Source organism: Xiphophorus hellerii, chromosome 17, assembly GCF_003331165.1.
Source record: "Xiphophorus hellerii strain 12219 chromosome 17, Xiphophorus_hellerii-4.1, whole genome shotgun sequence".
In the NCBI taxonomy this organism is placed as follows: Eukaryota; Metazoa; Chordata; class Actinopteri; order Cyprinodontiformes; family Poeciliidae; genus Xiphophorus; species Xiphophorus hellerii.
The window spans coordinates 371,510-395,097 of NC_045688.1; the positions used below are offsets into that span (position 1 = coordinate 371,510).

At 43.7% G+C, this 23,588-nt stretch overlaps 3 protein-coding genes across 12 annotated transcripts in view; all 3 read left to right on the top strand.

Moving 5' to 3' along the window:
* stab2 (stabilin 2) overlaps positions 1-3,134 on the top strand; it is a 28,439-nt gene extending 25,305 nt beyond the window's left edge. For both annotated transcript variants that reach the window (XM_032588747.1, XM_032588748.1), the window contains 2 exons: positions 2,704-2,856; positions 2,929-3,134. In XM_032588747.1, the coding sequence (XP_032444638.1) occupies positions 2,704-2,856; positions 2,929-3,009 (234 nt within the window). In that variant the 3' untranslated portion in view covers positions 3,010-3,134. The remainder of the gene's footprint in view (positions 1-2,703; positions 2,857-2,928) is intronic.
* Positions 3,135-6,064: 2,930 nt separating this feature from the next.
* On the top strand, positions 6,065-20,062 carry parp12b (poly (ADP-ribose) polymerase family, member 12b). Its single transcript, XM_032588760.1, has 8 exons — positions 6,065-6,588; positions 7,357-7,513; positions 12,223-12,514; positions 18,256-18,348; positions 18,431-18,557; positions 18,623-18,791; positions 18,864-18,981; positions 19,477-20,062. The coding sequence occupies exons 1-8, from the start codon at positions 6,272-6,274 to the stop codon at positions 19,593-19,595; spliced, it is 1,392 nt and encodes a 463-aa protein (XP_032444651.1). The 5' UTR covers positions 6,065-6,271; the 3' UTR covers positions 19,596-20,062.
* Positions 20,063-20,620: 558 nt separating this feature from the next.
* Positions 20,621-23,588, top strand: part of LOC116736344 (filamin-C-like) — a 35,876-nt gene continuing 32,908 nt past the window's right edge. For 4 of the 9 annotated variants that reach the window (XM_032588737.1, XM_032588738.1, XM_032588739.1 and 1 more), the window contains exon 1: positions 20,622-21,282. In XM_032588737.1, the coding sequence (XP_032444628.1) occupies positions 20,910-21,282 (373 nt within the window). In that variant the 5' untranslated portion in view covers positions 20,622-20,909. Of the gene's footprint in view, positions 21,283-23,588 lie in introns of all 9 variants that reach the window. The other 5 variants (XM_032588740.1, XM_032588742.1, XM_032588743.1 and 2 more) reach the window with 2 other exon arrangements.

The window sequence follows — 23,588 nt, forward strand, 5'->3', positions numbered from 1 at the left end:
TAGAATTATTAAAAATAACAAAGATAGAGATTTCCCAATATGTATAAATACAACAACACTATAGTGGGAAAAAAGAGGATATTGTTGAAGTCTTTAATAAGTACTTTGTTAATATTGGTCCTAATTTAGTAAACAAATTGCCAAAAGTTAGAGATGGAAAACATAATTATGAATTTACTAATATTAATACAATGTTCCTGGAAATAGTGAGTGACAGTGAGGGAATAGACATAGTTAAAAAATTAAAAAATATGAAATCCAAAGATTGTAATGATATTGATATGGCTGTCATGAAAGAGATCATTTATAGTTTTATTAAATCTCTCATCTGTATTTCTAACAGATCATTAACTGGAACTTTTCCTGACAAAATGAAGATTGCAAAAGTTTTTCCACTCCATAAAAGTGGAGACAAGCAAATATGAACAAATTACTGGCCGATATCATTGTTACCACAATTTTCAAAAATTTTGGAAAAATGATTGATAAAAAGGCTGGACTCCTTTTTTAATAAAAATAATATAGTGAATGAGCAGCAGTACGACTTCAGGAACAACACGCTGCTGCTGCAGCAGGAAACCAGGAGCTTCATACCTTCAGTCTGTTTATTGATCTTTGATATTATTGACCAGGAACGATTATTGGGTAAATATGAACTGTTTGGCCTGCGGGGCGTTACATATCAGAGCTTCATAGATCTATGATCTATGAACAATAGATTCATAGATCCATGAATCTATTGTTCATAGATTACAATATGAACAAATTAACAACACAAAGTCACAAACAGTAAAATGTGGTTTTCCTCAAGGACCTAAATTATTTATACTTTATTTAAACAATATTTTTACAGTATCCAGTATTTTAAAGTTTATAATGTTTGCTGACGATACAATAAGACTTAGAAACTTAGTATAAACTTATCAGAACCGGGCCGATTCTAATAAACTTAGTTGGAAGCCTCACATAGAATATATTAGAAATAAAGTTGCAAAAACTATTGGAATATTGGTTAAAATAAAAGATTTAATAGATGCTAAAGGCTTGCACATTATATATTCCTCTTTGGTTATGGATTATTTGTCTTATTGCTCAGAAATCTGAGGAACTGCAAGTAAAACAAGCATTGATATTTTAGTTAAGTTGCAAAAAAAAGCTATAAGGCTTATTAATAAGGTGGGATATCATGAACCAACTGATAAACTCTTTATTCAAAGTAATACATTAACATTTAAAGATATTGTTCATATAAAAATACTGGAAATAATGTATAAAACATTGAACAAAAGTCTTCCTTCTGGTATTCAGAAATGATTTAAGCTCAGAGAGAATAAATCTAATTTGTGAGATTTTTATAAAGTCCAGATGTGTTTCAGTTATTGGTGTGAAACTGTGGAATGAATTGAATGATGATTTGAAATTCTGTCCTTTCTTGGTAAACTTTAAAATGTAAAATGATCAAATCTTACGCTGTTATGTAGATTTATATATGTATTGTGAAGATATCTTGGTGGGATGGTAAATTATGGGTTTGTTTGTTTTTGGTTTTTTGTTTCCTGTGTTTAATGTGGACAATTTACCAAAATAAAGTGATTGATGATGATGATGATGATGATAGTCTAGCTTTTCAGCTCATAGCGAAGACTCGGGGAGATTTGCTTGTGACCCAGACGGGCCCAGCATCCCAGCTTTATAATGTGTGGCTCTGTTAGTATTTGTTTCCCATTTATGTAAGATCTATTTTATTGTGCATCCATTAATTTTCTAACCCCTGGTCCCCAGTGGGGTCAGGACGAGCTGCTGCCTCTCCAGCTCACGTTCCGGGCGAGAAGCGGGGTCACCTGGACAGGTCGCCAGTCTGTTGCCGGGCAACACAGAGACACACAGGACACACAACCATGCACACACACACACTTAGGGAGAATTTAGAGAGACCAATTAACCTGACAGTCATGTTTCTGGACTGTGGGAGGAAGCCGGAGAACCGCAGAGAACCCACCATGCACAGGGAGAACATGCAGAAAGACCCGGGCCGGGAATCAAACCCAGGACCTTCTTGCTGCAAGGCAACAGTGTTACCAACTGCACCACTGTGCAGCCCCTTTATTGTGCATTATCAGATGTAATTTAGTGTGAATGTTTTACGGTCCGTCCAGTAAACAGACTGAGAGGCCAGAAGTCGTTTTCAGGACTGAATTACAGAAAAATGGCTTCAGATTTGTTTCCGCTTGTAAAGTCTCGCCTTCATTTCTCTCTTATTGGCGTTTGGGTTAGATTGGATTAAAGAGTTACATTATCTGGGTTTTGATTGGACAGAATTTGTGTAACTGATGCCAGGCGTCATCCAGGAGTTGATGGTTTTAATCCCAGTTTGAAACCAGTTAAACCATCCTTGGTTCCATCAACAAACCATCAGGTCTGACTTTCCCTCCATCCAGGATTTGTCCAAGTAAAGAGTCAGGAAAAGGGCAGCCAAAATCTCTGCAGACCTCACACATGCTGGACATGAACAGTTTAGAGCTTGACCTTCAGGTGGCGCTGCAGAGACAGGCTCCTCCCCCAGCCTGAAACGCGGCATCTCTGCATTAATTTAACCCCTTCTGTAAAAACTGCATCGGTTTATTTCCCAACGATTTCTAATCAAAATGTTTTCACCGTGGAACCGTTTGAGTCCAGACGTTAAAACCCGACTGGTTCCTACAGGACGACGACAGAGAAGAAGAACCTGCAGCTGAAACGACAAACTATAGCCGCAGCATCTCTAACCCGGTCTATGAAGCGGGTTTCGCAGCAGTTCCGGAACCGAGCCAGTCCAATGGATCCGGAGCCACTGGGAGTCTAGAGCCGTCTGTTCAGGTGGAGTGAGTTTCCATTGTTCTGCTGCGATGTACAGGTGAGACCTGGGTTTAACCGGAGCCGTCTCTGCAGGTGGAGGACAGACAGCTGAACCTGGACCCGGTCTGCCGGGTCAGAACCACTCCTACAGCTATCATCCATCAGAGACCCTGAAGGACAGAGCCACTAAACTTGGATGCCTTCAGGAACCAACTGAAGTGCAGATGTAAAAGTTCTACAGTGTTCTGGTTCTGATGGAGTTCTGGAAAAGAGAATAAAGTATCAACAAGCTGATCTGAGTCATTAGTTGAGATTTTTGTTTGATTCTTTTCACATTAAATTTGACTAAATCCCATAAGAGCAGCAAGACAGAGGATCCACGTCAGGTCCGAACAATTCCAGAACCAAGTACTGCCCAGGTCTACGTTCTGGACCCAGGTTTAGTAGATGGGTCTCAAATGGTTTGTTACAAAATGGAGGGAAACATCTGAGGAATCCGGAGCTGCTAGAAGTTCAACTGAAACATTCTGGGTTCTGTTCTCATTCTGTTCCCAAAGGTCCGGGCTGCCCGTCCAGAACCTCCCACAACCAGTGCTGGAAATGGACCTGAGAAGAAACGGCTCCTTTAAAATGTTTCAGATGATTGATCTCAGAACAGCAGAACCTGCTGATCCGCCTCTGGAGATCCATGCTAGTTTCCTTCTGCTGCTCCTCCATCGTACATCCGGACCGGACCGGATCCGACCCGTTGCTTTTCTAATACCATCCATAGTTGTGCCTTCTAGGGAAAATCAGAACCTGTGTAGGTCCGTTTCCTCGGGTCGGTGCTGGTCAGCAGGTCTTCAGCCTGGACCCCAGGGTCCTAAACTCCACCTGGTTCTCCGTTTCCTCTCCCAGACTTGGATTCAGGCTCAGCGGTTGCATTTTGGTTGAGGCATCAGCAGAGTGTGAGAACTGCATTTGTCAGGTTTAGGCTTTGATGTAGGTTGAGTTTTCAATAAACTGATAAAGTTCCTTCTGTTTAGTTTGAATTCTGGAGAGTTTCTGCTCCAGAGAAAGACCTGAATCTAGAGGAGCTTCCAGCAGCCAGTGGAAGAAATGAGCAGGTTTACTCTGTTGTCATGGAAATCACTTTTACCCACTGATTAAATTAATAAAGCATGAACATGTTTCACATTTTAACTCTGAATCAGACAGCTTTATTGTTCTGTGATGTCAGAAGGTTGTTGTTGAAAATCCCAGGAAATCAGCAAATTCTGAAGTACTCGGGTCGACCCGTCTGGTACCGACAACCATGCCACGCCGAGTAACTTAATTTCACCTTCTTCCTTTCTCTGACGCTCACTTTGAACTTCAGCAAGTTGATTGGCCGATTCTCTGTGCTGACTGAAATGGTGTACCTAATAAAGTGGCCAATATGTGTCCCTTCTAATGTATAGAGATCCTCCAGGGGGCGCTGGAGAGGCACCAGCAAAATGGATGGATGGATCTCCAACCTCCCATTCATCAGCAAAGTTATTGAAAAAGCTGTGTGGAAACAATTAACTAGTTTCCTAACCAGAACCAGAACCCGTCCAATCACTGAACAGATGCTTAGAACAGATAAATGTGTGGATGTGCCAAAACTTTCTCCAGCTGAACAGAAACAAAACTGAAGTTATTATTTTTGGACCTAAAGAGGAACGATCTAGAGTTATAGATCTAGAGTTATATATATATAGTTATAGATCTAGAGTTATAGATATATAGTTATAGATCTAGAGTTATAGATATATAGTTATAGATCTAGAGTTATAGATATATAGTTATAGATCTAGAGTTATATATATAGTTATAGATCTAGAGTTATATATATATAGTTATAGATCTAGAGTTATAGATATATAGTTATAGATCTAGAGTTATAGATCTATAGTCAATGCACAGCTTCAGTTATTACAACTAAAAACAGCGATCAGCCCGAAACCTGGGAGTAGTGATGGACTCTGACCTGAACCTCCAGAGCCACATAAAGACAGTTACAAAGTCGGCCTTCTATCACCTGAAGAACATTTCCAGGATTAAAGGACTAATGTCTCAGCCAGATCTAGAGAAACTCATCCATGCCTTCATCTTCAGTCGTATTGGGTGACACAGGACAGAGGGTGGAAGGAGTAGTGACCCCTAGTATTTTTCTCCATACTTATCAGGTCAAACCACATAGTGCAATACGATATCACTGGTCAATCTATCTGCCAAATTCTTATATTTTTTTTGTGTTGTATTTATATTCATTTATATTCTTATATTCTATATTCTTATTCCTTGTTTCTTGCATAATTTAAGGTTTTTCTTGCATAATTTAAGGTTTTGGTTACTCACATTTAGTGTGTACCTTAGTATTTAATTTGTATTTTTGTATTCTTTTGCACTTTTGCTTACTGTGTGTTATCTTTGTTTTTTGCCTGGGAGCTGCTGGTAACTTCAATTTCCTGAGGGAGTCTTCCCAAAGGATCAATAAAGTACAAGTCTAAGTCTATTGATTATTGCAACAGCGTCTTCACAGGTCTGTCCAACAAATCAATCAAACAGCTGCAGCTGATCCAGAATGCTGCTGCTGGCGTTCTGACTAAAACCAGGAAGATAGAGCACATAACACCAGTTCTAAAGTCCCTCCACTGGCTTCCTGTAGCTCAAAGAATAGACTTTAAAATACTGTTGTTAGTTTATAAATCACTGAACGGCTTAGCACCACAATACATTAAAGATCTGCTGTTGTTGTATCAACCTTCCAGACATCTCAGGTTCTGGTTCTGGTCTGCTCTGCATCCCCAGAACCAGAACCAAACGAGGAGAAGCAGCTTTCAGCATCTATGCACCACAAATTTGGAACAAACTTCCAGAAAACTGTAAAACAGCTGAAACACTGACTTCTTTTAAATCTCAACTAAAAACCCACCTGTTTAGGATTGTATTTGAAATGTAATCAATTACAAATTTATTGATGGAACTTGACTTAATGATTGATTCTATATTGCATTGTGATTCTGTGTTTGTAATGATGTAAAGCACTTTGAAATGCCTGCTGCTGAAATGTGCTATACAAATAAAATTTGATTGATTGATTGATCCACAGGTCTATAGAAATAAAACATCCAGACTGTATTTCCTGTTTCATCCAGAGGAACCTCATCGGTACTTCTGATTGGTTAGCATTCAGCCAATGAACTCGTCCTCCAGATGTTCCTGACAACTTCCAGCAGCTGTTCAGCCAGACCAGAACAATGAAGGCAGGAGAACATCTGGCCCTCTGGCCACTCCCCCATCATCTGGCCCCTCCCCGATCCTCTGGCCCCTCCCCCAGACTCTGACCCCTCCCCCCGTCCTCTGTCCTCCCGGCGCTCAGTGCCTCTGTCCGGGCAGCAGCAGCTCCAGCAGCAGCAGCTCCAGCAGCAGGATGCCCTCCATCAGCTCGGTGATCCTGCAGGCCACCAGCTGCCTGTGTGAGCGCAGGGGCTGCATGCAGCTGCAGCAGCTGCAGCAGGAGCTGCAGCAGCGTTGCAGGATGACAAATGAAGACTTCAAATACATCATCCACAACTGTCCGCAGCGCTTCCTGCTGGTCCCGGACGGGGAGTCCTACTCGGTGGTCGGTCGCACCTCCCTGCGGCTCTGCGGGGCCTATAGCCGGGGGGAGCGGTGCGGGGGAAGCTGCCAGCAGCTGCATCTCTGCCGGTTCTACGTTTTCGGGAACTGCAGGTTCGGGAAGGGCAGGTGAGCCGCGCACACAGGAACTAGAACCCGAACCGGGTTCGGGACTATTCCCCTCCGCCGCGGACTTATACACACTCAGTTCTCTCTCACGAAGTGAAACGAAAGTTCAGGAATTAAACCTGAGAGAAGGCGAAAAGTTTATTTGTTGTGATCGAGAGAAAGTTTTCCTCCTGGTTCTTCCCATCGGAGGTTCTGGTTCCGATGTTTCTTTCCCAGTTTATGGGTCAAAAACCAGGAATTCATTCCGGGATTCCCAGCAGGAGTCCATCTCGAACCCGACCTGATACTTCAGCACGGAATATTAAGCAGAACCAAATAAAAACAATATCAACTTTTCCCGACGTCACACAGTGACGTCAGAAACCGAGAGCCTTCAAGTGAGTTTTAGTTTGTAGAGAAACGAAACCTGAAGGCACACTTCCGGTCTGGGCTGAGATCACAACGGTTCCAACAGAACCAGGACCAGAACCAGTAAACATGAAGTTGGTTCAGTTTGTAGCTCTGCTCTGATTCTGTTTTCACAAACCGAACCGGAGAAACCGAATTTCTTACAAAGTCACTGAGGAAAGTGACGTGATTATTTGTCTTTGCTTTATTTAAGTTGTACAAACATGTCTGAAATAAAAAAGAAAGTTTATTAAATGCTTTATCATCATTTAATTTAATCATTTATTCAAGGTATAGAACTAATTTATTTTTAAATAGTTATTGTGTGATCTTCTGAGTCTCCAGGTGTTTCCAGGTCTTATCGATGTCTTTTCCCAACAGGAAGTTGTGCAAGCTGTCCCATGACGTCAGTTCCAAGCACAACGCCGGGCTGCTGAGGGAATGCACGCTGCACCAGCTGCAGGAGGACGAGCTGTTCCTGCTGCTGCTGCAGAACGACCCGCAGCTGCTGCCTGAGGTAACCTCCACACCTGCTCAGGTAGCTCACGCAGGCCAGAGGCGCGCATATGGGGGAATATTCCTGCCATAATCCAAGAGCACACATTTTCAGTCTGAAAGCAGGATTTCATGTCTTTTGTTCTCAAAACTTCTCCTGGCGCTCACACTTAGTCTCTGCTCGGACTCTTTCCTTGCTTTTGAAAGCTTTTAGCTGAAGGTTGATCCGCTTTCTGAACGCTAATTCTGGCCAGATGTTCTCTAGCTCCCTCCTCAGGCGGTTCACATTGGGACGTCAATTTCCAACCAAACACTCCTGTAAATAAAAGCCTTGTGACCAACTGATACAAAAAAGTGGTAATTCATGCTATTAAACTAGGTACACTATCCTCTATTAAAATGTTAAGTCATATTCAATATTTTAAATAACTTTAATATTAAATGTTTTCTTCAATAGCTTCCAAATCGTTGAACCATTAACTCAAAATCAGTGAAATTATCCTACTAGCCTATATAGATGAAGCACACTCATCTTTATTACATTTTGACCCCTTTTTTATCTTTTAACTAATTTTATATTTTAAAAATATTTTTAAAAAATGTTCATAAAATGTATTACCTCAGATGATTATCACATGTTACCTGTAATGTTCAATTACATAAAATTCTAGGACAGGATCAATTTCATTACATGTTCACTTCTTACCTGAAATATGTTAAATACAACAAATATTTCCTTAAAGTGTGATCTATTTCATAACTTTACTTGTCACCTTTATTGTTCACACATTAAATGTTTAAAGATGGGCTTTTTCATCTGGTTTTATTGTTTACATTAAATGTTTACTGCAAAATGTCTGATTATATAATTGTTTACTTTAATCACATAAAATGTTTATTTAAAAATATAATCTTTCATTACATGTTTATTACCTGAAATATTTTAAATATCAAATTTTTACTTGAAATGTGATTCATTTCATCACCTGTTTACATGCAACTTGAAGAGCTTGAATCAAACGTTTCATGAATGTTTACCACATTAAATTATGAAATGAGAGAAAACAGCCACTTCCAACTGAACACATATTTCAACACAAATGGTTCATGTTGCTCTTCAGAGTCTGCAGCCTTGCTGAGCTTCTCTCCTGGGGTTTCCTCCTCAGCCTCTCCAACTTGCTCCTCTTCTACAGCCTCCACTGCTGTGTTTTCATTATTTACCTCTTCTAGGGTAAATCATGAAAACAGTCTCTGTAACTTGTTGATCCATCGTGGTTTTGCTGTATCGCCTCTTTAATTGTCGCGCATGTCGGTCCGATGTCGTGGCGTTTACTTCGCAGTGACCCAGATTCAGTCTGGATTTATCTAATCCATTTCATACTTGGTTTGCCTTTAAGAGGAAATATCAGAACACATCAGTATTAATACTGTAAATTTGATAACACCAGTAAAATAGTTTACTTCACAATAATGGAATAACCTCGATGTTCACTGACAAAACTCAGACTATGCTACATAAAAAATAGAAGCCCGACCTAAACAAGGTTGACCCACTTAAATGAACTCAATGAAACTGAACATGAGTCACCCGGACAAAATCATAGCAAAACATTATGACACAACAGCAACAAAGCGACTTTAGACACTCACCAGAATGGACATGTCTGGAGCAAACTGGTAGATAACTTGGGATGTTATATCAGGACGTCTCACCGCTGATACCCGGGACATTCGTCTCCTTTTCGTTAGCTCCGATAGCTTAGCTCTGATAGCTTAACCTCCTCGCGTTGTTTACAGGCAGGAAAACAGTGAAACGAAAGTCCGTTTTCCATCTTTTTACCGTTTCGGTCGTGTGATCGGACATTACATCCAATAACGTTGCAAGTTCGAACCATTGCTAAATAATTTGAAGTAACTTAGATTCAAAATATCTGTCAGTCAGTCGTTTTTATCAGTTATGTTTATTTATTTTTATTTATTTATTTTTTTCTCCGAAGAGTTTTTGCAGCACTAGTGGCTCGTATTTTTTCAACAGTAGGCAGACTGGGGGGAAGACATGCGGCAAAGGTCGTCGGGACCGGGAGTGGAACCCACGACATCCGCGCGAGGACTAAGGCCTCCAAACGTGGGGCGTGCTAACCCCCTGCGCCACCACAGCACGCCCCATCAGTTATGTTTATGGCCCTTCAAGATGGCGCTCATCTCCCTACGTCTAGCGCAGTGACGTCACGTTCCAAAGCTCTATAGTGCTAACGGTTTAACACCGGGTCCAGCTATGAAGGCTAACTGAGATTTAGGAAATCTGAAAAAGTTTTAATTATTACCTAACATTGATTTATATTATGCGACACAAAGTGGCAAAGACTGTTATTAATGTGTAATTCTTTAATTCTGTCTAAAGTAAGGTAACTCCCGTTTTAGTTTAGAAGGTTTCATAAAGACGATGTGAGGAAGAGAGAGAAATGTGTTTAAGGAGAGACGGATTCACTGCTGATGAGTCTCTGAAGCTGCAACTGCTCCACTGGAAAACATGAATAAAACCTATATAGATATTATGTATATGAGCATGTAAATATGTGTAGTTCAATGCATATTATTCAGTATTAATCATTATTTAATCACATTTGTTTCTCTATGATTGTATTATTTTGTTTGTATATTTATATAAATATGTATTGATATTACTAAATAATATATTTAAAACGTTATGACTGGTTGTATGCTTTGTAAAATGCTCATCATTCTATTCCAAATCTATTCTGTTTTCCCCACTAAGAATATTTAAATATGCTGAACCATGTATCAATCAATTCAAAAACACTTCAAAAATAACTTTCTTGTAAATGTAGCTATGATAGCTGTGTGAATAAGGTTACAGCAAAATAAATCTTGAAAATCTGTTTAGTATTTAGCGAGTTATGATCAATTAAATGATACTTCAGTTCTCCTGTCAAACATGTAAGGCTGAGTGGAGCGCTGGATAACATGCAGCTGTTTCAGGAGGAGGGAAACCAGAAATGTGTTGGTGGTTCTTCAGACCAAACACATCAGAGTGTCTTCATTTCCTCAGAACTGCTTTGTTAAAGATGCTGTTGAGTTTTCATGCTGCTCTGCAGCTGGCAGCACCAGTCCTGACCACTAGGTGGCAGTAACTTTTTCACACAACTTTAAAGATGGCTGAACTTTTCAAGAGCACCTGGCTGCAGACGCCGTCAGCAGAGGAACTCCGCTGGACGTTTAGATGTGTCTGGGATGATTTTAATCTGGTGGATTCGGAGGATTGAGAACTCTCTACAGGCCTCAGACTTTGACCTCTGGGGTATGAGCGCCATCTGGTGGTGATTATTCTCTTGTACTTCAGTAGAAACTAATGGTTTCTGAAGAAATTTCACTTTCCATCTAAAAGGTTCCTTCAATTCAAAACATGATTAGAAGAAACAAGGTTATAAGTTATAGTCACAAAACAAAATAAAAGGGTCGTTAAGGTCACTAATTTCCTGTCTTATTTTGAAAAGCTCTGACTTGTGTTGTCTGTTCTGTTTCCATCGTCGTTCGCCTCATTTTGTCTCAGGACGTCTCAGAGAGCGTTGTTCAGATTATCGTCCAAACTGTTCTAACGGGAGCAAAATGCAGATTCCTCTGAGTAAAACCACATAAAATCCAACCGGTTTGGAGATGCTAGTTATCCTGGACAGACTCCGGATCCGGATCCGACGCCCGGGGTTTGGCGTGTTTTCGTTCCGCCGATGATTCAGAGTGTTCATGTCTGTGGTTTGGCTTACTGGAACCAGTTGGACCAGTTGAGCTCCTGCCCTGCACAGCCTGGATGGAAGATGAAGATCTGAGGAAGAGGAAGCTGGAGGCTTAATGTTAAAGTTTAATACTGAAAGCAAAGTGGAGAGAAAGCAAGATGAGAAGAAAAACGAAAAAATAAATGAACTAAATAAAAAAACTAAGAATGTCTCACCAAGGAATCCACAGCAGGTAAAGTAAAACTCTTCTGTTCACCTTCGATGTTAACATCACTGCTGTCTAATTGAAACAGTTCATCTGAACTGAACTGAACTGAACTGAAGATGGTTTGGATCAGGAACAGGTTCATGTGGAGCTTTTATGTCGTGTGTAACTAAAAAGCAGATATAACCCAGTCCTGTTTGGACTCGGTGTCTCTTCCATCAGAACCACCAGAACCATCATCCAGAGTCTAACTGGGTCACAGGAAGCTGGACGTTCCCAGGCCCAGTTATGCTCCCAGTTTGTCCATAATCCCAGTTTAACTTTGAGGATTTTTCCAGATTTTGCTGAGCTCGGCGTGATGATGGTTCTGACCCGGTGGAATCATCAGAACCAGTTTCTCCATCCAGTCGTAGATGTTTCCGTCTCCCACTGCTTCAGGACTTCCTGGTTTCTGACCAATCAGAGAGCAGAGAGACACGCCCCTCTCACCGGCTGGTTCTGGAGGAACTGGACCTGAAGGTTTTGAGTTTGTCTAATGTTTCCCACTCTGGGTTATTTTGAGGCTCATGGTGCAGTTGGAAGGAATCACCATAGCAACCAGTTTCTCATGTCAGCCATCTTGGCTGCCTCCTTTAGGCGTTGGCTTTCTCAGGAACAGGAAGAAGGCAGCAGCTGCCTTTCAAAGTAAAGGCTGGTGTAGCAACATGTGGCTGAGGATGATGTGCAGCAGTTTCCTCTGATGAAGGGTTGACCCGTACCTCTTGTCTTCCTCCTCCTCTTCCTCCTCCTCCTCAGGTGTGCGTTCATTACAACAAAGGCTCGGCTCCTCACGGCGGCTGCAGGTTCCAGGACTCCTGCTCCAAGCTGCACCTGTGCCAGCACTTCCTGCAGGGCGTCTGCCGGTTCGGGCCGCGGTGCAGGCGGCAGCACGCCGTGGACCAGCGCAGCCAGAGCGTCCTGGAGCAGAGGGGGCTGAGCCGCCAGCTCATCAGAGATCTGCCCGTCATCTACAGGAACGCCCAGCACCTGAACGCCACCGCCGCATCAGCTGCTGCTGCATCACCTGCTGCATCACCTGCTGCAGACGGTGAGCTGAAACATCCTCCTCCGGCACGATGCTGCTCTCACATGTCGCTGTTCCTCGGTTTGTGACATTATGCAGTCAGAAATGAAAAGCAGTAATTTGGTTTAATTAGCCTGTTGGAAGAGAAAAATCAGTGTTCAGTCATATTTTCACCATCTGATTCATTCATCTATAAATGTCACAGTTTCAAACTGAATATTTAAGAATGAATCACATGGTGAAAATATTACTGAAAAAAATGAACTGATTTTTTTTCTCTGAATGATTAAATTAACAAGCGCTGGCAGCTGAAGGAGGAACAGCTTGTCCTGCTCTCTCCCGTCTTTACTGATAACTTTGCCTGAGCTATTTTTAAAGTGACAGTTTTTATAGTTAGATTCACATTTTCAACATCATAACTGGATTACTACAAACCTAAGGACTGGGGGATTTTCTTACTTTTATTTTTACCTTACTTTTCTTCATCTCCAAGTTGAACCAGGACAAAATGCCTCCGGCCGACCCCAAGGACATTAGCAGTATTATACAACGACTTCAGTCTATAGAAATGAAGATTCAACAGCTGGAGGTGAACTTTGAAATCAACGCTAACTGTGGAAATCAGACAACTCTTCCTCAAATCAACGGAGAGGTCGTACGCCTCGCATCAAGCAGCCCACCCTGGAACGCTCTGGGTGCCAAGCCGAAGCAAACGTCTCACACCGCAGATCTGATGAGGCGACTGACAGGGAGAACCCCTCACCTGGACGAATCAGCGTGGCCGGCTCTGAGCCGAAACCCACCTTCAACCTCAACACCTGCTCCACCAAAGAAAAACAAACAAGCAGCTGCAACCAAAACGGTTCCACCGACCCGCTCCCAAGGACAGAGCGACCAGCCCGAGCCTCAAAACATTCTGACTGTCATGAATTGCAGTGAGGGTTGGTGAGGCAGACGCAGCGGACCCAGGTATGATGAATTATGATGATTTTAATGGTGAAAACACAGTCCAAAACAACAAGCAGCAGGCACATGGAAACACTGACGACGACTAGACTAGACATTGACTTTGACAAGGACCCGACGAGGAACAAGGAACACAGGCGGAGTTAAATACACGGGAGGGTAATCACAGAAACGAGACACACCTGGGAACAATCAAGGGGAGAACAGGACAACGAAGAGACTTAAGGACACAGAAAACTCTAAATAAACACAGAAAAACACAGATCCTGACAGTGACTCTGTGGGAATCCCACTGAAAAACAGATTTTCTGTACTCCAGCCTGAGCCTCTGAGTGAAACCTCTCTTTCAAACATCAACAATGAGGCAAGTCCAACACATCCACCCCCTAAAGACAAAGCGGCTACCAGGAAAACGAAAGGTATGCCAAGAGTGCTTATTGTTGGAGATGAGGCAGTAAATGGAATCAGTCACGTTTGCAATCCCAAGAAAACGAGAATGATTTCTTTTCCTGGTGACACTGTATCTGATTTAACTCGTAAAGTTCTTTCGCTGACCGCTGATCAGCCAGATATTGAGTCCTTAGTTGTGCATGTTGGAGCCAACGATGTGGCAAAGCAGAAATCTGAGATTCTGAAAAAGGACTTTAATATTCTTCTGGAAACTATGGGAAAGTTAAAAATGAAGTTATTTCTCAGTGGTCCAATTCCATCACCTCAATGGGGAGACGAAAAACACTCCAGGCTGGACATGATAAACAAATGGCTGATTAAAACCTGCTCTGCCAGCTCAGTGACCTTCATCGATAACCTCTGGATCTATTGGCAGAGCTTTCACCTTTTTGGAAGAGGTGGACGCAATCTTAATAAACATGGGATAAAGCTACTCACCGCAAACCTTTTTCATTTTATCAACAAGGACAGCAACGTGATCATCGCTTCAGAAGAACAGGCTCAAGGATTTCTGACTAGGATGAAACCTTATCAGGAACAAAAACAAGCTGATACGACATCGACTGGAGACGGAGCGACTGGTTCCCTTCCTCCTTCTCCCCTCCCTCTCTGCTCACCCACTTATTCACAGGATTCACAAGATACACATGGAGAAATGTCTTCTGGACCGGAGTTTCTTAAATTTACAGATGGAATGAATCAACAGGTTTTACTTGGGACGTCTCTCCTTAGCGCTCACGTAGCAGACCTCACTTCATTTAAGCCACCTGACTCTAACGTCCCAGAGGATCCATCACTCTGCGTCTCTGAGGTCTGAGGCCGGGGTCCAGACTTTATCTTTACGCCCTTCTTGCTCCAGAATGTGTCTGGCCCCTCGGCACTGCAGAACAGGACATTACCTGTCCGGATCACTACAAGAAAATTTACAAGAAACAGAAACATAAAATATAGGGGACCTAATTCAAACCTCAGACTGATCCCCTGCCTAAAGGAACCTCAGACTGAAGATTTCTTGGCTTCCAAGTCACTTAAACTCTTTTAAATCCCAGATCTCTCTGTGCTAAAGCTCTATTAATTAATGATTTCATCACTGAGCATAATATCCATGTTATGTTTCTGACAGAAACATGGTTGAATGATAATAATGAATCGATCGTACTAATTGAATCTGCGCCTCCTAACTACAATTTCTTCAATGAGAATAGAAAACACAAAAAAGGAGGAGGCGTGGCTTCAATATTTAAGAATAGTAGTAATTGTAGTAAAATCTCTTTGGGTCACTTCACCTCTTCTGAGTATCTTGGAATTGAGGTTAAAGGTCACAAACGAACTTTGACTGTAACTTTATACAAAACTCCAACTTTTGTGGAAAATTTCTTTACTGACTTGAATGAACTTCTATCTCTCATATGTATTGATTATGATTGTTTAATAATTGTCGGTGATTCAACATTCATGTTGACAACCCCCAAGACAGAGGGGCAAAAAAGCTCGCTAATATTTTAGAGACTTTTGGTCTAACACAACATGTCAAACAAGCAACACACACTCAAGGACACACACTGGACCTGGTTATCAGTAAGGGTGTGAATATTTCCAATGTCTCTGTAACTGATGTCGCCTGTCGCATCACTTCCTGTTATCTTTGAAAGTTTTTTATCTTTTAACCCACTTGGACAAACAGCAACCATCACAAAACGTTCTCTCACTGAAAACACAGCAGAAACTTTTAATCAAATCTACTCTTCTTCCTCACCCTTAAGCTGTAATGATGTAGATAAGTTGGTAAATGATTTTCAGTCTAAAGTTTCAGATATTATTGATTCCATTAAAATGAAGGTTGTGTCTGGTAAAAAGAAATCTCCATGGAGGAATGCACAAACAGTTAGATCTGCAAGACAACTCTGCCGTAGGGCAGAACGAAAATGGCGTAAAACTCAACTCCACGTTCATTGTGACATCTATAAAGAAAGACTACGTAACTATCATTTAACACTAAAACATGCAAGAGAGGCTTTCTTTGCAGATGTCCTAAACAAAAACATTAACAATGCTCCAGCTTTATTTGCAACAGTTGACAGAATCACAAACCCTCCTGTGACGTTACCGCCTGAATTCCAATGTATTGCCGCCTGCAACCAGTTTTCCAGCTTCTTTTCAGAGAAAATTCAAAAAATCAGAGGATTAATCTGTACATCCACTATAAAGTCAGTACCAATGCTGAGCCCAAACAAAACAAATACAGGAAAAATGACCCAATTTCAACTACTTAATTATAAAACCCTACAGGAAATTATAAGTCAATAAGCTCCAGTTCCTGCTGTCTGGATGTCCTAGATCTATAACTCTAGAACATTTCTTTAAGAAAGTCCTGCCTGTTATTGCTGCTGATCTGATCCAGATAGTAACTCATGGCTCTCATCAGGCGTTTTCCCCCAGGCTTTGAAAACAGCAGTAATCAAACCACTTATAAAAAAGAACAATCTGGACAAATCACTACTGCAGAATTACAGGCCGACCTCTGACCTCTGACCTCCCATTCATCAGCAAAGTTATTGAAAAAGCTTTTAAACAATTAACTAGCTTCCTAACTATAACCAACCGCTTTGACTCCTTCCAGTCTGGTTTCCATGGTTACCACAGCACAGAGACTGGCCTAGTCAAAGTGTTCAATGACATCCATATAAATACGGACTGTGGCAGAACCACAGTGCTGGTTCTGTTGGACCTCAGTGTTGACCATGACATATTACTGAATCGACTGGAGAGTTGGGTCGGACTCTCCGGTCCAGTGCTTAACTGGTTTGAATCCTACATAAAGAACAGGGATTTCTTTGTTTCAATTAAAAACTTTTCATCAAAGAGGTCAAAGGTCACATGTGGGGTACCCCAAGGTTCAATCCTAGGGCCCCTTTTATTCAATATTTATATGCTCCCACTAGCTCAGGTTATAACAGGAAATAATATTAGCTACCATAACTATGCAGATGACACACAGCTCTACATTACGATGTCACCAGGTGACCTTTGACCCCATCCAATCACTGAACAGATGCTTAGAACAGATAAATGTGTGGATGTGCCAAAACTTTCTCCAGCTGAACAGAAACAAAACTGAAGTTATTATTTTTGGACCTAAAGAGGAACGATCTAGAGTTATAGATCTAGAGTCAACGCACAGCTTCAGTTATTACAACTGAAAACCAGCGATCAGCCCGAAACCTGGGAGTAGTGATGGACTCTGACCTGAACCTCCAGAGCCACATAAAGACAGTTACAAAGTCGGCCTTCTATCACCTGAAGAACATTTCCAGGATTAAAGGACTAATGTCTCAGCCAGATCTAGAGAAACTCATCCATGCGTTCATCTTCAGTCGTGTTGATTATTGCAACAGCGTCTTCACAGGTCTATGAAGCTAACCCTAACCCTAGCTGATCCAGAATGCTGCTGCTGGCGTTCTGACTAAAACCAGGAAGATAGAGCACATAACACCAGTTTTAAAGTCCCTCCACTGGCTCCCTGTAGCTCAAAGAATAGACTTTAAAATACTGTTGTTAGTTTATAAATCACTGAACGGCTTAGCACCACAATACATTAAAGATCTGCTGTTGTTGTATCAACCCTCCAGACCTCTCAGGTTCTGGTTCTGGTCTGCTCTGCATCCCCAGAACCAGAACCAAATGAGGAGAAGCAGCTTTCAGCATCTATGCACCACAAATTTGGAACAAACTTCCAGAAAACTGTAAAACAGCTGAAACACTGACTTCTTTTAAATCTCAACTAAAAACCCACCTGTTTAGAATTGTATTTGAAATGTAATCAATTATTGATGGAACTTGACTTAATGATTGATTCTATGTTGCATTGTGATTCTGTGTTTGTAATGATGTAAAGCACTTTGAAATGCCTTGCTGCTGAAATGTGCTATACAAATAAAATTTGATTGATTGAATTGATTGATTGATAACAGATTACTGCTGTTAATGTTTTCCAAACGGCGCCCCCTAGTGGACCAAACTCAGCCTGATTGAACATCAGATGTTCAGCAGAGATCAAAGTCTGTAGTTTCACCAAAGCCCAGAACATGAACAGAGCTGTTCATCATGAACTATCGCCACAGGCTTTTTGTTCTGTATGGAAAATAATAATTTAAAAAAATTAAATCTAACTCTAACTTAGAAAAGTTCATAAATATACAAGAAAGACTAAATTAATCCCATAAAATGTGAGAAAAAATTGCTTAGAAATCAACATAAATTGAAATGATCAAAATCTAGCATAAGGTGTGTAAAGGGGATTTTAGCGCCTCCTGCTGTTCAGGTGATGAAATGTTCTGTTTGTGTGTCAGACCCAGATTCTGATCGGTTCTGTAAAGCGGCCCAGACAGACGAGACGGAGGAGATCTGTCTGCATTTCATCAGGAACAGCTGCAGGTTCCGGGGTGAGTTCCTCCACATGCAGCTGCTGTGGTGACCAGCAGGTGGCAGCAGAGCGCCGGTCTCAGAGTCCATGTTTCTGTGCAGACAGCTGCCGCCAGGTCCACTTCCACCTGCCCTATAAGTGGGAGGTCTATGATGGCCGGTGCTGGTCGGACCTGGAGAACATGGAGGAGATTGAACGGGATTACTGCGACCCGGCTAAGACTCACAGGTGAGGCTCACCTGAGGTCTGCTCCCGGGTCGCCGAGTCGCCTCTCAACGCCTCTTGTTCTGCAGCTCGGACTATCAGCGGGTGGATTTTGTCACCATGACGATGGAGTCCATGCCCGTCCGCCGTCTGTCCACCGTCTCCTGGGTGAGGAGGCCGCCCCACTACAGCCTGACCACCCAGTGGCTGTGGTACTGCCGGGCGGAGCGGGGCGGCTGGCTGGAGTACGGGCAGCCGGTGAGTCGGCCCGACGTTCTGGACCGTCTCGGCCGGTCTTCAGGTTATAACGACATGTCCTGGTTCCGTCAGGATGAGAAGCAGCGGTCCACTTCAGTAGCGTCTAGAACCGTGGAGGAGGCCTTCGTCTCTGGAGAAAGTGAAGTCCAGGTGGTGAAAGGCCAGAGGGTCTACTTCGTCTCCTTCAGAGGTACCGCCGGCTGTCCATCACTTGGTCCAGACTCTTCATCGGGTCTGGACCACTGAGTCTGGACCAGGGAGTCCAGACCACAGTCTGGACAGTGAGACTGTGGTTTGGACTCTCATCCCAGTTAATGAAGGGAACGTGTGCACAGGTTGGTGGCTCTAAGGCCCGACCCAAAGTCCAGAAGAGCTTCAACACAATCAGGTGTTTTATTAATGACTTGTCCTGATGCACAGGAGTTTGCGTGAAACCAGAGGAAATCTAAGTTCTGTTGGACCTGTAGAGGTTCTGATAAACACATCAGAGATATGAAGGGAACCTTAAAGCCACGGTGGGGTTTTGGGGCCGATTTTGCTCTGACCTGGTCTTCAGCAGGTTGACCTGATCGTTGCTCAGACGTTCAGACAGTGAGAGTGTCGTCAGCATATGGCCGTACCGTGGTCTGTAGAAGTTCTGATGGTTCCTGTCCTCTCTGGACTGAACCTTCCCTCTGTCCTGCAGACATGTACCAGAGGAACCCCAAGCACCACACCAAGCGGAGCGTGCGCCGCCGTCCTCGCTTCGTCTCCAAGGCCGAGGTGGACAAGCTGGCGGCTGACCTGAGGAAATGTTCTGGATGAGTTCTGATGGACCTGGTCTGGACTCTCTGACATCACACCAGTAAAAAGGAACTTTCTGTTTCTGGTTTCCAGCATCAGAACTTTTTGCAAATCTGGATTTTCCTGGTCCAGAAGAATCAGACCAGAACCTTTTTATGTTTTATTTCACCAGAACCGATCAGGTTGCCAAGAGCAAACCTGCTGTCGCACGTTGCTTTGCTTCATGTTGCGTTGCCTCATGTTGCGTTGCTTCATGTTGCGTTGCCTCATGTTGCGTTGCTTCATGTTGCGTTAATTGAAGCACTTTGTAAATCAATCTGCGCTGCTCAGACTTCCTGTTATTTTCCTGGTTTCTGATTTTTATTTGTTGTTTTTTTACTGTATTTTATTTTGATAGTTTATGTTCTTGCTGTTTGCACTTCCTGTCATTGTTTCCTGTGACTTCCTGTGATTTCAGATCAATTGTAATAAATTCAACGAAACTTTGAGTTTTCTGTCATGTTCTGGTGGTTAGACCCGGTTTGACCCAGTTCTGTGGTTCTGAGTGAGGAAGGTCCGGTTCAGAACCTCCTCTGCGGCCCCTGCAGGCAGGAAACTCACCGAGGGTCCGGACCGGTTCTGACCCAGGAAGGTTATCATCTGACCGGTCCGGTTGTGGGTGTGTCCACACCTCTGTCCTGATCCAGGTTGTAGTTCTCCAGGTGGTCCAGCAGGAGGCTCTACTGCTCCACCCACTGGTTCTACTGGTTCTAGAGGCTCAACAAGTTTAAATTAATCAGCTTAATTTATAAATTAGTTCCCTGTCTCTGAAGACAACCTGTGGACATGTCTCTGTCCTCTGATTGGTCCCCTTGGTGTCTCTGACCTCTGATTGGTCCCCTCGGTGTCTCTGACCTCTGATTGGTCCCCTCTCTACTCTTTACAAGCTGCAGACTCTAAAAATACGCGGGGCGTCAGCGGGACGGGAGTCCCGGGTTGGATCGTGTTGGGGGGGGGGGCAGGCCCCGCCCCCCGGGTTGCCGCGGACCAATCAGCTGCTGCCTGATGGTGAGGTCATGGTGTGGGTGTGGAGGGGTCATTCCTGGGGGTCCAGCGGAGTGACGCGGAGCTCCCTACTCCTGCGGGTCAGTCCGAACCGAGTCCATTCCGTCCGAACCGAACCGCTGCCCCGCACTCGGCGCCTCTTCCTCCGGACCGAGTCGAACTTTTCCCGGACCTTCCCCGCGGACCGAACCCAGCTGTCGGACTCTGATCCTGGCTCTGTCCCCGCCGCCGCGCTTCTCCTCCTCCTCCTCGGTTCCGACCCGGTCCGAGCCCGTGTGACACCCGCGCAGCATGATGAAGAACAGCGGCTTCCTGGAGCCGCAGCAGCTCTTCTTCCTCAGCCCCGCAGAAACCGCAGAGGAGGAGGAGGAGATGCCGGCCACCGAGAAGGACCTGGCGGAGGACGCGCCGTGGAAGAAGATCCAGCAGAACACCTTCACCAGGTGGTGCAACGAGCACCTGAAGGGGCTCAACCGGCGGATCGCGGACCTGCAGAGGGACCTGAGCGACGGGCTGAAGCTCATTGGGCTGCTGGAGGTGCTGAGCCAGAAGAAGATGTACCGGAAGTACCACCTGCGGCCCAACTTCCGGCAGATGAAGCTGGAGAACGTGTCCGTGGCGCTGGAGTTCCTGGAGCGGGAGCACATCAAGCTGGTGTCCATTGGTGAGAGAACGGCCCGGTTCTGGAGGTCCGGACAAAGGCTGCTGGGGGCAGGGTGTTGGAAGGTTCTGGATTTATCCAGAGGTCACCAGAACCTTCCTCCAGTTCCTTGGTTCTCCGGGTTTTTGGATCACCTGGAAGAACCTGAGCAGGTCATAGGGTCTGGGAGGTTCTGGATCCTCACAGAACTTCCAGAAGGTTCCAGTTGATTTAAAACCTCTGAAACTTTCAACCGCAGAAACGAAGCAAACGAAGGGTTCAGGGGTCTCAAACTCCAGGCCTCCAGTCGCTGTCCTGCAGGTTTTAGATGAGCCACAGAACAAAACCCTGGAATGAAATGGCTCCATCACCTTCTCTTGGTGTGGATCGGTTCTCCAGAACCTTAATGACCTGATTATTCTGTTTAGGTGAAGCAGCAGAGGCTCATCTAAAGGCTCCAGGACTGGAGTTTGACACCTGTTCTAGATGTTCTAGATCTGCTTGGTGTTCCTCAGGGTCGTAGATGTCTGAGATTCTCCAACTGGATCCTGGACCCATTGGAGAACTGGTCCAGGCTGTTGGCCAGTTCTGGTTCTGGTTCTCTAGATGTTCTGTCTCTGAGGAAGTGAACGTGTTTCAGGAGACTCTAGGAGAGGTTCTGGTTCTGGTTCTGGAGGAGAACTTCTCCGTTCCTCTGGAAGTCAAACTGCAGATGTTCTGCTGACTCAGGACCAGAGGAGGGGCCTGCAGCTGCTGGGAGCCTCTAGTTTGGCCCCGTTGGGCCCCCAGGCGGCCCTGGAGCTGATTGATGCAGGACAGCTGAGCTCTGCTGCTGAAAATAGACTCGCGGAGCTGAAGGCATCGGCAGGGCCGCTCTCAGCTGCTGGGGGCCTGGGGCCCCATGCACCCTCTGGCCCCCAGGGATTAGCAGCAGAGTCAGTTTGATAAAGTGCCAGAATCAGAAACAGGAGGTTTTGTGTCTCTGGGATTAAAATTGTAAAATTTTTGCTTTTATTAGTTTATTTAGATCTTTCATTATTTCACGGCTTCTGGATCATTTCTGGATTTTCTTTTAAATATACATAAAAAAATCTATTTTAATTTAGGTCCTAAATTTGTTGGGATGGTTAAATCATGTAAATCATGTCTTTATCTGGATTGCTTTGGTTTCTGGAGTTTCCTGTTGCTTTATGCTTTTTCTTCACTTTGTTTCTACATTTTTATTTTTAGCATTGTTTTGCTTTTCCCCTTATTTTTCAAAAAGCTTCTATATTTTGATATCTGGATTTTTCCAGGCAAGTATTTTACTCTGGTTTCTAGTGCAACTAGATGAAACTAACTTACAGCTGGTTTCAAGTCAATAACTTGTTCATATTTTATTTCACTTGAAACATGAAAAAAAAAGTGTAACAGATTAATCTGCTAGTGGAACCAGAGAGAAATTGACTTACAACAACCTCCTGCTGAAAATTTAGTTTCTTTTTTTATTTCCAGTGGCCTGAGGTGTTTTTACAGTGTACATAATGGAAAGTTTCAGCCTTTTCCAGATTCTGGTCCTGCTGGTCGGGTCCAGACTGTCTGCTGCTCTGTTTCTTCTACATTCTCTCTGGGTTTCTTGTTGTTTCAGTAAACTTCATGTTTCTCTCTTTAATCCATCGTCTGGATGGTTTTTTTGGAAAGACGTTTCAGAACATCTTTCCGGTTCCTGAGGTTCCCTTCAGAACTTTTCGGGTTTCTGCTTCAGGATGTTCTGATTCCTCTCTGGGTCTCATTTTTCTGGACTTTGTCAGAACCGCCAAGGCTTACTTCTCTGTGTTCTGCTGGTTTGGCAGCTTCCGTTTGGTTCCCATCCGGCCTCCTGCCGGGTTCTGGATCCGCTCTGCTCTCCAGAACCCGGTCAGGGTTCCCTGCCTGCAGAGCCATTCTTGTATTTTCTAATTCTGTCGGTTCGTGTTTGTCTGTCAGAGTAATGGCTGCCATGTGTTGCAGCAGTCAGAGCTCAGGAATGTCCATCTGAAGCCAGGACCCCCCCACTCACACACACACACACACACACACTCACACACACACACACACACACACACCCACACACACACACACACACACACACGCTGCTTATTTTGGATCTGTGACTCACTGGGACTTCCTGTGAAGCTGACCAAGAACTGAGAACTGATCAGAGTTCTGTTGGTTCTGTTGGACCTGAGAAGCGGGTCCACATGGACTCTGGTCCACACAGACATTAAAGCTCTGTTAGCTTAGCAGCCATGTGTCAGACTCTGGGAGGAAGCTGGAGTTCCTGTAGAGAAGCTCAGGTGGAACATGGAGAC